General features: G+C 39.5%; 1 protein-coding gene across 2 annotated transcripts in view; it reads left to right on the top strand.

The window, feature by feature from the left end:
* The first annotated feature begins 373 nt into the window (after positions 1–373).
* The window catches only part of PLOD2 (procollagen-lysine,2-oxoglutarate 5-dioxygenase 2), a 94,202-nt gene continuing 75,967 nt past the window's right edge, over positions 374–18,608 (top strand). The window contains exon 1 of one of the 2 annotated variants that reach the window (XM_045813349.2): positions 374–879. In XM_045813349.2, the coding sequence (XP_045669305.1) occupies positions 768–879 (112 nt within the window). In that variant the 5' untranslated portion in view covers positions 374–767. The remainder of the gene's footprint in view (positions 880–18,608) is intronic. The other variant, XM_045813364.2, reaches the window with a different exon arrangement.

Below are 18,608 nucleotides of genomic sequence, written 5' to 3'. Positions count from 1 at the left end.
CAGGGTAAAATAAAAACACGGCCTTCCTTCTACAGAGTGAAGAAACTTGCCCCCCCGAGTAAGGGTTGAGGGTGGGGGGGTCGATTCATTTCTATGACTTAGAGTCTGGCGAGGTCTCATCGGGGAAGATTGCTGAGGATTTGTAGTCACTTCTGATTAGAGAGTCTCCAAATCCAGAGAAGAGCAAATTCACACCCTCTGAGGCTACTGGGAAGCTCCTGGTGCTGAGGCAGCAGAGAAGAAGGGGAGGGGAGCACCGCCCGCCCGCCAGACTCCCCGCGGCTCCTCCCCACTCTCCCAGGCCCACTCCCAAACTTAAGTACTCGCTCCCCTGTTCCAGCCAGAAGCCCTGCGTGAGCCTCTACACGTAGCCGCAGACAGCTCCTTAAATAGGTCGGCGTTGAGCAAACAATCCCAGACGTGGGGCCGGGGAAGGCGAGCGGAGGCGACCGCACCGGCGCGGCGGGTCAGCTGGCGGCCAATAGCCGGGGTGCGGCCCGCCCTGTCGCCTCCCCCTCGGGGAGTCTATAACTTGCCCGCAGCGCCGGGGGGCGCCCGCTCCTCCGCGACTCAGCGCCCGCCTCATTTCGGCCGCCCTCCCGCCGCTCCAGCTGCCCGCCGCCGGTCCTTTGCGCGCACTCGGCCCGCCGGCTCCCGCCCGCAGTCGTCGCCCCGGGCGGACCGGGGTCCCCGCGCTCTCGCGAGAAGTGCGCCGCTGCTGGGCGGTGGGGGTGCCGGAGCCGGCTCGGGCTCTCCAGAGGCCGAAGATGGGGTGCTGCGTCGTGAAGCCGCAGCTGCTGCTGCTGCTGGCGCTTGTCTTCCAGCTCTGGAATCCCTGCCTGGGTGCAGACTCGGAGAAGCCTTCCAGCATCCCCGCAGGTGAGCCCTCCGCGGTTTGCCCGTGTCCCGGGAGGCTCGGCCGGGTGGGCAGTTCATTCATCCACTGGCCCTTCGCGCGGGGCTTGCCAGGTGAGTAGATGGGGCGCCCGTCCCTCCCCAGGACTGCAGAGATGAGTCGGTGGGAGCCTGTCCTTCGCCAGGACCACCGAGGTGAGTGTTCCGCCTCCTCAGGACCGCTGAGGTCTTCCCCAGAACTGCCCTCGGGAGGCGCAGGTCCCCGGGGAAGTGTGGCAGCCCCCGCCCTCGTCGGTTCTTGGAGTTCACCGTAACCTGTGAGCGCACGAAGTTTTCTTCAGCACAAGCTGGGGTTTCCTTTTCGTCTTGCAGGTCACTGGGCGCCAACACCTTTCGGGCAACTCTCCTTTCTCCTCCTTTCCTGGATTTGGCATGATTTATTCGTGTTGGAAGAGGCAGTAGTCCCTCTGTGACCTAAACACGGGGCTCAGTGTATTTTCTGATTGATGTTGACACATTCCTTCCAGCGCCCCAGGAAGCAGCCGGTAACACGTCTACCTTTTGCCAAAAACAACGCTCAAAACCTTGGTTGTTTTCAGTAAGGCTGCCTGGCTACCAATACCTCCAGGCGGCTGCTTTCCTCCTTGGGGATTTGGAGGGGAAGCTGTGGACACACATCTCCCCTTAGCCACCCTTTTCTTAAGCCTGGTGCCATTTCTTGTTTTCGGAAGCTGGAACTGCAGTGAAGAGTCCAGTCAAGTTCTTGTAAAACAAAACTTTTTACATTTACCAAGATTAAAGAGTTTCACCACATGTTTGCCAAAACAGACTTTGGTGCCATTTGCTGCACAGGAGATATCCTTGGAGTTTTCCACTTTTGTGCTCTGACTCTATGCTCAACTCTCTGAAATTAGATCTCGCACTTAAATATCCTGGTGCTGTACTGTTTCTTTTTTTAAATTAGGATCATTTTGTCTTTTTTTTTTTTTGGTGAAGTAAATAGGGCGCTTTTCTTCTTGAACTTTAAGCACAAGGACAAATTTCTATTTCAGGTTTACAGTCAGAAGATGACATTTGGTGTAGAACCCAGCTAGTCCATCTAAGCAGTAGTTTTGTCTTCATCTTTAAGTGTTTCAGAAGGCTTCAGTGGGCTAAATTGCCCATTTTTCTACATTCCTGCCAAACAGTACTTGCTTTGTTAGCTTGTAGATGGATTTTTGTCAGTTACATGATGCTTGTCTTTCTCCTAGATAAATGTGTTGGTTTCACAATGGATTTCTGAACCCTGTGTGGTTCCTTTAAATTTGAACTGAATTTTTTCATAACTTTAAAATTTTCTTTTAGTATAACACCTAGAAAGTAGACAAGTAAATGCCTTCAGCAAACATGGAAATGGAGATATTAAAAAAAAAAAAAAAAAAAAACAGAAAAATGACTTTCTTTGTTGAAACACCCAAAGAAAACTTACTGGGAAATAAAATAACCTCGAAGGGCTTTGCTACTTTTAGAGGGACCTCTTCAGCCTCTGTATATTTTATTTCAGTGCATTACCACCCCCCCTTATTTTTATAGAATACATCTCTTTGTAGGCTCCTTTAGGTTTACAATCAAAATCATCTTGCTTTCCCACTCTGGCTTTTAAGTTTCATGGAGCTGGACAGTAAAGTTTTAATGGATTGTAACATAAAGGAAGGGGAATTTTAGATATGAATGTTTTCCTCCGAAACTGACCATGTAAAACCCACTGCTGAAATCTGAGGTCTGGTCGATCTTGGTGGGTAGGCATGGGGAATTCAGTTAGCACCTAAATGCAGGAAGATATTAATTTGTAGTACATGGAGGCAGCAGTAGCCAGTTTGGATTATGAACTTTTGTGTAGGTAAATGTGATGAGTTGATAAATATAGATGATACACTGCTCAATAACACGGCCAGTCATGTACTATGTTCCATTTTCTCCCTAAAATAGTGTAACCGAAAATTTTTAAATTTGAGATTTTATTTATCCATCTGTCAAGTGAAGTTTAGAACTCTTAACTTGTTTCACTTAATAGGAGGTCTTTAAGAAAAGTACTTATCATTTCTATCCACCTGTATTTGTCACTATGTCCCAGTTAGCCATGAAGAAATAGATTAGACCAGGCTTTCTTGGCCCAACTGACATTTTGAGCCAGATAATTATTTATCGGAGGGGGGCCGTCCAGTGCATTGTGTTATGTTTAGCAACATCCTTGGCCCCTGACCTCTAGATACCAGTAGCACCCTCCTCCACGTGTGAGAATGAAAAAGGTCTCAAAATGAAAAATGTCAAAATGTCTCCTGAAGGGCAGAATTGCCCAGGGTTGAAAACCCCTGGATTAGAAAAATCGGTGTGTATCTGAGGCAATGTGGCATTATAGTGTTACTGGAACGATACTAGCAACTCCTTTTTGAAAGCAAATGTTTATAGTGATTTTCCATTTTTCCACTGTAGTAGGGAATGTGCTATTTGAATCACATTAATCAAGTTTTGGAATATGTTTTTTCCGAGCTTTCTTTGATGCTGTCTGTTGACTAGAGTTGAGAATACTGCTTTTAGTTATACCTCCTGAGGTTTTTGCTGTGTACTATGTTCATTCCTATTGGTTGCCACTTTGTTTTTAGCATGGAAAGAATCTAAGATTTTGATTAAAAACAATTATTTTCTCCTAGAATTATTTATAGGAATTTTCCCTTAAAATTTTATCCCTGTGGGAGCTTTTGAGGCAAAACCCTCCTAATGAGTATCCACAAATCAGGTTAAAACCCTGATTTATCTTTCCTATACTCTTTTGCCTTCTGGATGAGAGGGGGAGAAGAGTGGGTGTATTTCCACCCCATATTTACAACCAGGTCTCCAGGCTTGGATCAAAATTTCTGTGGGTTTTCCAAAGTACCTTGACTATTCCATGATCTAAATTGGGCAGAAACCAAGTTTTGGGCAAAAATGGAGGAAATGGTTTCAGATGTTTCTGTCAAGACCAGTATTTTTCAACTATGTTCATTTATGAACTCTTTAATTTACTCTGGCACATTCAGGGAGGAAAGGAAAGGTTTGTCCCATCTCCTGATGCAAACTGGCAATTTTTGGGGTGGAGAGGGAAAGACCAAGGTCCTGGAGAAACGTCGGGAAGGGAGAGAGAGAGGCTTGTCCTCTGTGTACTTTGTGTGTCCCGGGCTTCAGCCGCACAGAACTTCTCATCATGCGTAAGCAGATTATGCCTTTTATTTCATGATATAAACAGGGACCTACGAAACACCTATGGAGAATGTGAGGATAGGAAATGAAAGCTAAATTAAGATACCCTTTTCTACCATCACGTTGACTAAAGCATTTTAAAAATAAACTCTGATCATAACAACTGTTGTAAGGATGGGAACCTGCAGACTGTTGATAGAAGCACATCATTTTTGGAGAACAGTCTAGTAGAATCCATAATCTACATACCCTACAATTCTAGATACATACATGTACAGTACTTTCAAATTTCTGTGTCTGTCTGTTCTCCTTGAAATTCTATTCATTGTTAAATCTAGCTCCTAGGACATATATATATATATATATATATATATATATATATATATATTTTTTTTTTTTTTTTTTTTTTTTTTTTAAAGATTTGTTTATTTGACGGGGGGTGGGGGAGGGAGGAGTAGGGGAGAAGGGAGAGGGAGGGGAAGAATCTCAGCAGACTCCCTGCTGAGCGTTGAGCCCAATGACAAAGGGGTTTGCTCTCAGGACCCTGAGATCCCCACCTGAGCTGAAACCAAGAGTCCATGCTCAACAGACTGAGCCACCCACGTGCTCCACCCCTTACTGTTTTTTGTTTGGCTCACTTTCTAACTTTTTCATGCAGCTGGTTAATATAGATCATAACTGCTTTGTATCATAGATTTTTATGTTTAATAAATTGTAGATTCTTTGAAGTGAGGGACTAAGCTATTCATTTTTGTGCTCCTCACAGGATCTTCCCTGTTCTAACACAAAGGTTCTCAATGTATATTTGTTGAGTGTCTGGCCCACTTGTGGAATTTTGAAAAGTGACATGCAGTCAGTGAGATTGCTGGATGCTCATTTTCCCAGGATTTTAACTAAATTCACTGAACTTCCTTTCTCTACCCATACACTACTATGATCTAGCAATTTATCAATGAAATATCTGGCAAGGCCTTGTTTCTGAACTGTGGTTTGGCACCTCTTTTCTACAGATTCTGTTTTTCTGCTCTACCTGCCTTACTCAATATAAAGTCACACCTTCAGAAATACTCTCAGGTGATTGGATACCATGATTTTTATTTCTTTTTTTAATTTTATGGATTGTGAAGTAGAGATTTGGAATAGTTATGTAGCTTGCAGAAGATCTCATAGCTGGAAAGCAATGCAGGTGGGGCTTGTGTCCTTTTCTCCAGGCTGTGCTCCATGTCTTTCCTGACATCCTAATTGTTCTGTTGGACTTTTGGGACCTATGGGAAATAAATAGAGACTAGACATCAGAGACCTAAAGAAGCAAAAGGAATGCTTTGCTAAAAGGAAAGCACATATTTGTAGGTTTGTGTAAATGGAGGGGAAAGGGATTGGCACAGGCTGAAGGAAAACTGGGCCCTAGCCCAGGGCGGCAAACGGTGGCCCATGGGCCAAATCTGGCAGGCCACAGCTATCTGCTTTTGTATGGCTGGTGAGTTAACAATAGTTTTTACATTTTTAAATGGTTGGAAAATATCAAATAAAAAGTAGTATATCGTGACCTGTGACAGTTACATGCAATTCAGTAGCCAGGGTCCACAGAGTTTTATTGGCAGACAGCCATATTTGTTTATTTACATATTGTTTGTGGCTGCTTTGGTGCTCCAAGGCAGAGTCCCGTAGTTGCCATAAAGACTGTATGGCTTGCAAAGTATAGATTATTTACTATCTGGCCCTGTACAGAAAAACCTTATGGATCCTTGCCTTAGGAGATGACATTCCATTTAAGCGTGGCTCATGGAGAGGGGTTGGTCTCTTAGAAGGAGCTGGATTCTGGACAGTAGCAGCTGATTCCGGGCATTCGAACAGTCTGTTTTTCATTTTAGACTTTCCAGTGATTTCTATGGTGTTTTTAATTCAGAGATACATCTTCTGTGTTGCATCTTTTTAAACATGGCACTGGATGCTAGCTAGACATGTGCTGTGGTGTGAAGAGTGTACTCATGATCAAAAAGGAATAAAACACTGATGACTGATTGAAAAGGAGATGCATGTTTCTTCTTCATAGCTTGTGGGTGTTCTAGAATTTGGTCTAGAAACTTGGTTATGAATTTGTGGCTCAGTTCCTGGGAGGAAATGATTAGCACATTTATCAGTGAGTACTTTTATTTTTCTTCAACAATTGGTATGAATTAGGCTAAACTGAGAAATCGGTGGCTTTTAAAGTGACAGATATTTCTCTTTTACATTTTACTAGTTTGCACTTGCAGAGGTATGCTTGCCTCACTAAATTAAACTTAAATAACAGAACTACTTTTTAGAGCTATCGAGACTGTAGTTAGCCAGAAATAGTCATCCTAAGTAGTAGCATTATAGACAGTCTGTGATAATTTGTTATCATTATACTGCTTACTACCTTAAGGCTTATGTGTTACAACCTGTGTTTAGAAATGCTGTTAGGATGGTCTAGCAATACAGAATTCATTATCACCCTATTAACCATGTCATAAAAATGCCCCTTCATGGGGCACCTGGGTGGCTCAGTTAGTTAAGTATCTGCCTTCGGCTCAGGTCATGATCCCAGGGTCCTGGGATCCAGCCCCACATGGGCTCCCTGCTCGGTGAGGAGCCTGCTTCTCCTTCTCCCTCTGATGCTCTCCCTGCTTGTGCTTTCTTGCTCTCTCTCTCAAATAAGTAAGTAAGTAAATAAATAAATAAATAAAATCTTAAAAAAAAAAAAAAAGGATGCCCCTTCAAAAACTGTTGTTTATAATTAAAAAATAACTCGCAATATCTCCAACTCAGGATAACTTTATTTTAAAACAGAAGTCAAAGAGTGGAGGTATGTTATTTTTATACACAGAGGAAAGATTTCTATTATATATTTTCTTTTGTATGTTAAAAGAGGGAAATTGACTTCTGTTAATAATTTTACTTAATTTTTAAATATAAATCTCTTTATTAAAAAAACTAATTCAGGGTAGTGCGTTTATGTACTTCGTTGCTGAATTGACTCAAGTATTTTTCAGGACTTAAATTGTATTAATAGCATACTGTAGCAGTTTTGGGAAAATAGCAATAATTTTTTATTCCTATTGAAATATGTCTATATCTTCTCCCTTCTTAAATTTATAACTTTAAAAAAAAAGATTATGTTTATTTATTTGACAGAGAGAGGGAGCACAAGTAGGCAGAGTGGTAGACAGAGGGAGAGGGAGAAGCAGCCTCCCCACTGAGCAAGGAACCAGATGTGGGGCTGGATCCCAGGCCCCTGGGATCATGACCTGAGCCAAAGGCAGACGCTTAACTGACTGAGCCACGCAGGCGCCCCTTAAATATATATCTTAAATGAGATGTGATTAAGTGAGAAAAAACTTAATTCATTAGTACAGAAATATATTTTGTTTACTATTTCTCTTCTACAAGAAATTTGGTTTAAAGTTTAGTTTGTATAGGTTTAGAATTTAATGTTGTCTAACAAGGGAAAAGCTTTAAACAGTGAGTAGTAGACAGTCTTTGGTTTGCTTTATTTAGGGTTAACACTGATATATATTTTTTAAGTGTTCTTTTTGAATTTTATTCTTCCTACAAGGGAGTATCAGCCAGTTTCTACGCATGTTTCTGAGTGATGGGAGCACTCCAGTCATTATTAAGACGGAATGGCAGGGTCTACCACATTTGCATATCTTCTCCCTTTAGGCTGAAGGCTCATATTTCTGAAGAATTACTGTGTTTATAATCAAAGTCTTCACTATAAAGGGAAAAGAAACCCACCACATTTTAATTTTAATACAATTCAAAGAAAATGCAAAAATATGTTCTTTACATATACTCTATAATAAGTATACAAATATACAGTGTAAAACTTTTAATACTAATAAGAGTTTTGGTGAACATACAGTTAAAGTGAGGGGCCAAATGAGGGGAATGGTCAGGAAAAGTGTTTCTAACAAATATGTTTTAGTTTCTAAAATGGGTCAGTTTGTAAATCTCATTTGTTAGATTGTTATGTTGATTTTAATAATTGCTTTCCTTATTTTGGGTGCTTAAGACATCCCAGTGTGTATTACATTTACTGGTCATCTATGCATTTTCTTTAGGATTAAATTCTCAAACTTGTAGAAGGAATTCTCCTGTTTATTTTCTAGTTACTGTTAATCTGTTTTGAAGTTCCTTCCAAAGAGAAAGAGAGAGGGTTTTCCTCTGATTTAAATGCTAATGTGGTTCTGCTTCTTTATGCTGTGGACATGACAAGGTAAAGAGTCTTACGCATGAAGGAACTTTAAAGCACATGCAATTTTTATCTCTTTCACCACCATCCGCAGTCAGTCCCAGACCCTCAGGTACACTAAGTTGGACATGCGTCATGCCACACAGCTTCACCGTCCTGCCCGCACAGAAGCAAGTAGGAGGTGTACCTGCAATCCCGGAAGCTTCGGATTCCCGATTCTGGGCATTGTTCAGGAGAAACTCCAGAAGCTCTACTTTTTAATTTCAGTGGCTGCAGAGTCTCAGCACAGAGCCATTGTCTCGTTAGCAAGGCTCTGTCATTGACTGGTGACTAGTTTGAAGCCACAACTTTCATGTGGCCTGAGGGTGCTAATTACTTATAGGGACTATACAGAGTGCTAAGAAGGAAGCCAGTTACTTTGAGATATTTTAAATACATTCTCTGACCGGTTCTTTAAACATTTAATCCTTGTCTTCCTGGTTTCTTCAAACCAGCAGCTATTTCAACATCTCAAAAAAAAAAAAAAAAAATCAGCAAATATAGAATTTAAATCATTTCTTAAAAAAAAAAAAAAGAACAAAAAGAAGCTGGCAAACATTTTGCAGGCAGACTAAAATGACCTTCCTAATTCAATCATCTAGGGAAGTCTCACAGAGCTGTTATACAGTGAGCAAACTAGTCCTTTGCTGGGATTTTCCAGTCATGCCCAAGCAGCTCTGAGGCCCCTTGTCTTCAGAGGTCCCCCCTCTCCTGCTCTAGCCATGCAAGGTCTTTCCTGGCCTCCAGCTGGCACCACCACTGTGACCAGAGTGCTCTGCTTGTCCAGACCCTCTGGAATTCTTGTCGGCCACATCTAGAGAAGGACAATTCTCCTTTTCTTCTTAGTTTAGTTTGAACAGGGTTGGAATTTTTTAAACAGTGACTTTACTAGGTAACCAAGGGCAAAACAAAACAAAACTCCAAATTGGAAAACCACCAAAGCAAAGAAATGAACAGACTTACAAAGTAGAGACTCAGAGTTCTTACTCTACTCTGATTTAAGTATAGTTAGAGACCTACATACCTGGCATATTTTGGGGGGTTCCTAGGTTCTGTGTCCTCAGCTTTTCTTTCTCCACTCTTCGATCCCATTTCTACTTCTTACCACGTTCTTTTACACAGACAGCTCTTTCTTCTCCAGGGTTGGAGTCCATAAAATCACAGACTTTATTAGTCTATAAGTGTTAATAGGTTGTGAAATAATAAGAAATATATATTTTGGTCTCTGCCCCTGGTTCCTATTAATATTTGGTCTTTGACCCTGGTTCCTGACACAGACCTTCTAAAACCCTTGTGATTTTTGAGTGATAGGAGTATCTGTCAGAAAACTACTAAATTCCTTAGAATTCCCTGGGTGAAAAGAGCATCTTTTGTTCTAATGAGGTTACTCTTAATGGGCCTTGAATGGGGGCTGATCACCAGAAAGATCAAGGCATGATTAGAAGCTTGAAGCTTTCAGGGGTGCCTGGGTGGCTCAGTCCGTTAAGACTCTTGATTTCGGCTCAGATTGTGATCTTGGAGTCATGAGATTGAGCCCCACGTGGGCTCTGTCCTCGGCGGGAGTCTGCTTGAGATTCTCTCTCTCCTTCTCCCTCTGATCCTTCCCCTGTGTCCTCTCTAAAATAAATAAATCTTAAAAGAAGAAGCAGCAGCAGCAGCAGCAGCAGCTTGAATTTTGAGCCCTAAACCTCATTTTCTGAAGAGGAAGAGGGGTTAGAAAATAAGTTAATAATTGATTATGCCTACAAAAAGACCTAAAATATGGGGTTTGGAGAGCTTCTGGGTTGGTGATTGCATCTGTGTGCGATGAGGGTGGTATACCCCGAATTGGTGGGGACACGTGGGATCCTTTCAGATCTCATCCTATTTATCTCTTCATATGGCTGTTCATTTGCATCTTCTAAAATATCCTTTGTAGTAAACCTGCAGTAGTAAACTGTTTTCCCGGGTTCCATGGCTGCTCTAGTAAATTATCGAACCGGAGGAGGAGGTCTTGGAAACTTCAGATTTGTAGTCAAGTCAGACAGAAGTTGTGGGTAACCTGGGGCCATCTACGTGTGGTTGGGACTGAGCCCTTAACATGTAGGGTCTGTGCTAATTCTGGTTGAATTGAATTGAATTACCGGACACTCAGCTGGTGTGGGAAAATTGGCCGGTGTGGGAAAAAAACCTACACATCTGGTATCGGAAGTATTGTGTGTGGATAGTAGAGGAGAAACATGACTGTGTTTTCTGTAGACATAGGTGGACCTGATATCTATAAAGTTTTGTGGGACATATGAGCATAACCCTAGCCATTAGGCAATCTATTTTCTTCTGTGAATGAAAGTTTTTATGCATTTTTTACCTGTAACTCTGTTGGTATTGCTCTAATTCTTCGTTTTGAGTAGCAATTTACATTTTCTTTAATGAGTCTACATACTTTAATAAATCTATCTTTAATTAATTAACTAAACTTTAAAAGTTCTCCCAGAATACATTTTTATAGAGATAACTTACATATTGTAACTTCCTAGATACAAATGTGTGCTATGAACAATTCCCATTGTGTAATACTCTGAATATGACAATTAATATTTCAAAATTTAATTCGAGTATTTACTCAATGACTAGTCTGTGTTCTGTGTTGCCTTATGTGAAGGAAAAATAGAAAAACAAAACAACACAGACAAAAAACACACCAGGCTCAGTTCTTGCTCCACACTGAAATTCTGATTCTTGCAGGAGAAATAATGCATATATAAAACTGAACAAATCAAAGAAGCTCTTAAGGTGAACCTGCCTGGCTTATGGGGAAGAGCACTGACATGTGGGCATCAGGAAACCTTGATCTAAGTTCTGACCCTTCTATTCACCAACCTTGAGCCAATTACCTTCTTCTCCAGACTTCCTTTGTAATTTATGATCTTTATAGCTCTGTTATTTGATGTCTCTTGAATCCTAAGTGTCAGCATTTGGAGTAGAGACAAAGGCTACAGGAATCAGAAAACAGGCCTGAAGGGAACTTACTATTAATACATTTGTTTTGCCCAAGGAAGCATAGATAGAAAGTTGTTTTGTATTTTAATATTCTAGTTATTCTCTCAGGAGTTGAACAGACCTTGATATTGCTTTTTTTCCTAATTAACTTTTGATTTAGAGGTAAGAACATAGATCTAAGAATAACTGGAATTAAATTTACATTTAAAAATATTCCAAGTGCTTTAATTTGAGAGAAAAAAGTCTGGTGTTTATATGAAGATATTTTCCATCTTCTGAAAGGAATCATATACTCTTCCTGTTTTAAAAAAATACCTTTATATTCTTCTGCTTCAGTCTCAACTGTTTAAGTGCTACTGGTTAACAGAAATGATGCTGGTAACTCTTTAAAATTAGAAAAAGTTTTTTTAATGAAATGTGCTGTTTAAAAATTGGAGGCCCTCTTCCAAATTGTTCCTGAAACAGTTTTCAAATCACCTATCTAATTTTTAGATTCACTACATATCTTTAAAATATGATTGTATTCAGTAAACTAGAAACATGGTAAATAAAAAGAAAACCAGTTTATGGGAGAAAAGTATTTGTTTGAGTATCTGTCTCTGTGTGTATGCATGTGTCTCTAGCCAAGGAGATTACTGTTAAGCCTTAAGAATGGAGTAAAAAGTTGGAATGCCTTTTGATCTGGAATTTTCTTTGATATACTGCTCGATCATTGTCACAGTAGCATTTATTCTACATATGTTTGCACGTCTAGAATGGAACATATCTTGTGAGCGGTATTGTCTTAGACCCAATCTTTGGAGGAGATGGTGGTGCCCAGTGCTTTTTCTCTTTTCTTGACCTTCCCCCCTACTGTTTGCAGAGGGATTTTATGGAAATTGAAGGAAGCAGTTCAAATAAAACAATTGGAGAAGGAAGAGGGTGGCTTAATTTTGAAAATATATACAGTTGTTGCATTTTCAAGTGTAAGATTACCAAAAATCACAGAACCATTTAGCCTGAATGTTGTTTTTGGAGATTAACTGTGATTTTTTGAATAAGCAAGTAAGCATTAGCAGGTGTTTTTCCTATAGAGTAGGTAAGGTTAAAGAAAGATCTGTTTTAAAAACTGATAAGCTAACCTTTATATTATTATTTAATATAAAGTGGTTGGTATTTTTATATCCCACAAATGTAAGCATACGGTTTTTTCATATGGTATAAAATCCTAAACAGCCAAGCCCCTCTTCTCCATAGCAAGTCACTGAATGGCTCTATTGCACCAGTATCAGCAGCACCATCATAGGCTATGGTTTATGGATGAGTGGATACGTAAGATTTTTCAGGTTAAGGTAAAAGATAAACTAAGCAGTGTACTTTAAACCAAACACACAACCTTAAGAAATGACTATAATTGATAGTTACAGCTTCTTTTCTGTAACAGGATTTAAATTCTTTGTAGATGCAAATAATGAATTTTTCTTAAGTGTCAGAGTAACCCACACTTGAATTAGTTTCAAGATATTTGAATTGTAGAAAATCCTTTTGAGAATGAATCCTAGTCAGCGTGAAGAAGTGGTGGAAGGTAGAAGGTAAGTGGAGAAAGGGAGGTGAAATTGCTTGTAAGCATGTTAGAAAATTATAAAATACGTGATTTGAATGTGTTCAGACAAGTAATTAAAAAAATTCTGAACTAGAAGTCACTGCCCCAAATGCTGGCAAAAGGGAATTTTGCTTATGTAAAATTGGATATGCACCAAGCAGAAATCTGGTTTGCATATTTTCATACTTAGGGATTTGTTTATCTGGATTATGCTAGTTGATGGTATAGCATTTCATATTAACCATAATAAATTGTATATCTCAGCCGTTCTTGCCATGCCCTGACCCCTAGCCTGCAGTCCTGCATACATGGACCCTAATGGGACACGCACTAGGGATGGTGTGCAGTACTGGATTCATCCCATTTGGTTGCCTTGGGGATCAGCAGAAGTTCAGGAAAATAGATACTGTAACTCTGTGAAGCCAACCATGGCCATGTTCATGGTGGAAGAGGGTGCCTCACATTTCTTGTAATAACCAGAAATATCTGGTGAACTGAGGTACAAGTCTCTTGTGCTTTGAATTATCTGGAAAGCTATATCGGTCCCACTTTCATCTTGAACATGATACTAAGAATTTGAGGGAAATGCTCCTTTGTTCTTCAAGCATTAAGCAGTACAGAAGAGAATGTTTGCTTTCTAGATACAGCCAAAAAGGGTTTACCATATAGGAAGGGGGTTGGACACCTCTAATTGTGAATTAAAGGTACGTATGGGCTTACCTGGCTCACGGGGATACGTGATTTATTTTAAAGCCGGATGCTAATAAACTGCTTGCCTGCTAATTATGAAAGATGCCCGTGGGAGACAGTGTAGGGTAATGGTTAAGGGGATAGGGTTTTGGAATCAGACAGCCTGAATTTAAGTCTCCTCTCTACGTGCATTTGCTGATTATCCTTGGAATAAGTTACTTAAACTCTCTGCATCATAGTTTCTTTATAAGGATAATTGTCGCCTAGGGTAATCTGATTTGGGGATTAAATGTGATAATGCCAGTAAAAGGCTTATTAGCACAGGGTCTGGGAACAGAAATTGCCCAGTAACTGCTGCTAACTAATGTTATTATTTTAAACAGAATTCTGATTAACATTGTTCTAAAGTGGAACCTAGATTTAATGTATAGAATTAATTCTTGTATTCTGATTGGTAATGGGAAAAAAGCATAGGCTGTCAATAAATTCTAGAAAATACATTTTAACAAGTTAAGATGTAAAGACAACTTTTTCCAGGGGAACCCAAGGGAAATAAATAATAAATTTAGTGGTGCAGTCTCTTTGGTGATGTTCTTTATTTACTCAGATTCAAATCTTTGAAGTCGCTTTTCCTCATTCCTCTGATTTATTTTTGATATTCAAATATGTTGAATTCCCTTCATTATTTTCTCTATTTTTTTTGTTTCACCTATAATGGAAAGCTTATCTATATATAACATATAATTAAATATCTCAAACAGATGAGTCTTTTTTTTTAAACATAATCTTAATACCATTATCACACTCAGTAGTAATCCCTTCATGTCATCCAGTGTTTATTCAAGTTCACTTTTCTTTTTTTTTTTTTTTTAAGATTTTATTTATTTATTTGACAGAGAGAGAGACAGCCAGAAAGAGAGGGAACACAAGCAGGGGGAGTGGGAGAGGAAGAAGCAGGCTCATAGCGGAGGAGCCTGATGTGGGGCTCAATACCAGGACTCCGGGATCATGCCCTGAGCTGAAGGCAGACGCTTAACCGCTGTGCCACCCAGGCGCCCCTCAAGTTCACTTTTCCACCTTTTCTCAAAACTGTCTTCTTACAGTGGGTTTATTTGATCAGGATCCATTAATTTCTCCTCCTAAGCACCCTCCCAGCTATCACCGCTCTAGTCCAGGCTGCAGATCTTGGGTAGCTTGAGGGTTAAACCCAGCCTGTTTATAGTTTTCCAGAAAACTTGAACTAAGTCCTGCATTTTTTAAATCAGGAAATTTTTACTTAAAAGTCTGGTATTTATTTCTCTTGGAAGAGGAGGTGGGGAAGAAAGACCTGGAAGCCTGGATTTGCCTTCCCGTGGCAACAACAGCTGGCTGATGCTGAGGAGTGCTCTCCTTGGGGATGGTGCTTGTGCACGTGTGTTCACCACAGCTCCCACCTGGCCTCTTCACTAATGTGTGTTTGCAGCTCCTGGTCTGGGCACACATCACAGAAGGGGATAGTTATAATTTCTTCTTAATTTATTACTCTTACCTCATCTTTCCATACTAATCTTTCTGGAGTCCAGTAGCTCTTAAACAGGAGTGATTTTGCCCCCAGCCCAGGGGATCTCGGTAATGTTTGGAGACATTTTTGACCGTCATGAGTGGAGGGTGCCACTGGCATTCTGTGGGTGGAGGCCAGGGATCTGCTCAGACATCCTACGGTGCCCAGCACAGCCCCCACAGGAAAGAATTGGCTGGCTCCAAATGTTTCTAATTTCTAACTTCACTGCCCTGTTCAGAAGCTTCCAGTGCCTTCCCTATTTTCAAATATATTTATTATTTCCCAATTTTCACTCTGTATTCATACTGGACTCCTCACTGTCCAGCCAAGATATGCTTTTTTACCTTTCTTAAGGCATAGCTGTTTTTCTAGTTCCCTCCCACTGTCAGAATCCCACTTGTCCTTTTTAAGACCTCCATCTTTCCCATTCATGAAGCTGTCTTTGATGTCACCTTATCACAGTGTTCTCCAAAGATCACTTTATTAGAACTGGATACTTTCTTAAAGATGACTGATTTTAATATTTCCCCTTACTACCATCCTGCTTCTCTAGTCCAAGAAACTGAATCTAGAGGTATTAAGTGATATATTCAAGGTGTCTCCTGGTTCTTTGTCCTCCCCCCATGCTAATATATAATCTATTACTTAATTAGGTATTTAATATGTTATTCTCAGCCTTTTCATGTGAATTAACTTCATATTCTCAGCGGGATTTACCTGCAGGAGGACAGAGATAGTATCTCTTATTGTGGGTACCAAGACTGTGAATTGCTGGGGTTTTTTATTTGTTTGTTTTGTTTTAAAGATTTTATTTATTTGTCAGAGAGAGAGAGCGCAACCAGGGGAGCAGCAGGCAGAGGGAGAAGCAGGCTCCCTGCTGAGCAAGGACCCTGGGATCATGACCTGAGCTGAAGGCAGACACTTAACTGACTGAGCCACCCAGGCGTTACAACTTAACTGCAAGCCTCTGGAAGTTTCTTTGTCTGTGGATCCTACAGAGGGGTCTGGTAACCCATGGCTCACCTCAGTCACAACTACCGAGAGGAGTAGGCACCTATGTCTGTCAGAGTACCATTCAGAAAAGGGAAGTCATTTTAAATATTTGGAGCAGAAAGGGATTTAACATAAGTAGGTATGGGCTTACACAATTGTGGGAAAGGCTGGAAGGGCAGGCTTTAGGCTGAGCCTTCAGCCTTGACAACTAGAACAGCAAAGCAGCTGTCCAAAGTAGGAAGTTACTCCCTTGATTACAGTTGAGGGGTAGGTCTGTTGAGTTATGAATATGCTGCCGTAAATATAATTCAGGGATCAGGAAGCTGTCTCCACTGACTCCTTACTCCTATGAAGCTGGTGACTAGACTCTAGAAAGCAGAATTCAACTGTGCCTCTGCAGCAGGTCTGTCTGTGTGTCTCTCTCCCTGTCTTCTTCTTTTTCTCCCTTTCTTCTTTCTTCCTACACAAAATGGAAGACTGGAACACTAATGTAGAAACTCCACATCTTGTTGAAACATGCTTCCCAGTAGAAACAGCCAGAAGTCATGGGGAGAAGACCATCTGTCTTCCACATCTTATAGACATGAATCTGAAAGATGGGGCATAATTTTCATCTAGAGGTTTAACTCCAATGGAGTTGGAGGAATATAGCTTTAACATTTATGTTTGTATGACTTTTTTCAGTAATTGTTCTTGAAGGTTGACAAATCATTCAATAATTTCGGAATTTTGTGTCTTTTTGACAGTGGGGATGCAAGTATGGGGTCAGCATTACATAAAACACATGCTCTACTTACTAACATGAAAGTATTATAAAATTCTAAGATTTTTGAATACTTTCTCAAGTTTCAAAAACAACTGCTGAAGAAAGTCATGAGGAAAATGAAATAAAACTATAAAATAGAGGCAGTAAGTAATAGAAATTTATCTCTACTTATCCTCTTTTTTTTTTTTTTTTTAGGCCAGTGGATCATAACTTAATGTGGAGGACAGTGTAGTGCAACTTATCTCTAATTACAATTTTATAGTGTTTATTTGACTTTTAGCTATTCATTCATTTTCTTATTTTCTAGTGCTTTCATCTCACAACACTCTATTAGTCTTCAGTAATTACTTAGCTGACTAAAGTCACTTTTCTGAGATGAAACAACTGGGGCTTATTTAAGGCTTCTGGAATTTGAGAAGGTCAAGAGATAACAGAAAAAATTCTGGCTCATTTAGGAAGAAAGGATTTAATTTGACTCCACTTCTTAAGTATTCATGAAAGCAAAAGTACAAGAGAAAACTTTTGGATCACCATAACCATACTTCATAATTACAGATTTAATGATTTTTATTTGAAAGTTTGGTTTTCAAGTAATTTTTTTTTTAACTTTTGTAGTTTCTTTGCCCATAGCAGAAACTATAAATAAGCTTGTGGCTGAAACTTCTGCTGAGCAAATCTACAGGAGTATCTTGCATTATAATTAGAATGTTGGGCTTCCTCAGAATTTGGAGTTGGGACATACAGTACTTCATTTTACTTCTCTAGGCTCTAAGCTCTTTGCCAACTACACATGGCATTTATTTATTTTAAAATTACATTTGTTTTGCTTAGTTTGATAATTTTTGACAACTCCAGATGATAAGTACATACACTTCAATGTTAAAATGAACAAATAAACAAAACTAGGTTGGAAATGGATGGGTTAGATTAATAAATACAGGTTTAATATGCTGCCATGGAAATTTCAGCTTTTCGTTTTTTTGTACATGTGTTTAAAATGATAAATCTCAAAAACTTTTGCTTTCATTTTGGAGAAGATAAAAATAAGTCTTTGGTGAATCTGGATTTATTTTGATGGCATGTGCCCAGTAAGCAGTTAGTTTAGCCCTTTCTAAACATGTTTTTCATCTGAAAATCATTCTGAAAACCAGTAAAAGGTGACACATCTTTTCTAAGACATGTTAAATACTAAGATACAACAGACTTCATGAAGGTGGTATAATATCATTTAAGAATTTAATTTTGGTTACTATGAAAATAAATGCATATAAATGAAAATGAAGACATTTAAGAAGAATAAATTAAATTTGTCCATAATCCCACTATCATTAGTAAACAGTATAAAGCATTTTGATAGTTTTTTCCCTTTTTTGGTTCACATTTCTTCATGTTTTCTTTATAAAATCAGGATACGTACACATATTGAAAAGCGTAAAGAGATAATTTTACATTCTACCATATTCACAAAACACTACATTGTAAGTATTTTCTTATGGCTTAAAATACTGTTCAAGTCATGATTTTTAAGCAACATTTTGCTATCTGTTGTGGGGTTATGCCATAATTTGTATAACTATTATTCTATTATTGGATAGATGGCTTTTTTTCTATTTTGTAGTAACAGAAATAACATTGTAGGGATATTCTTGAAAACGTGTTTTGGTTTCCATTTTTATAAGACAGATCCAAGAAACACAATTTTGTAATCCAAGGATATGAACTCTTTTATCTC

This window comes from Ursus americanus, chromosome 20 (genome assembly GCF_024610735.1).
Source record: "Ursus americanus isolate L20-20 chromosome 20, mUrsAme1.1.p, whole genome shotgun sequence".
NCBI lineage: Eukaryota > Metazoa > Chordata > Mammalia > Carnivora > Ursidae > Ursus > Ursus americanus.
This window is presented reverse-complemented; position numbering and strand designations above follow the sequence as displayed.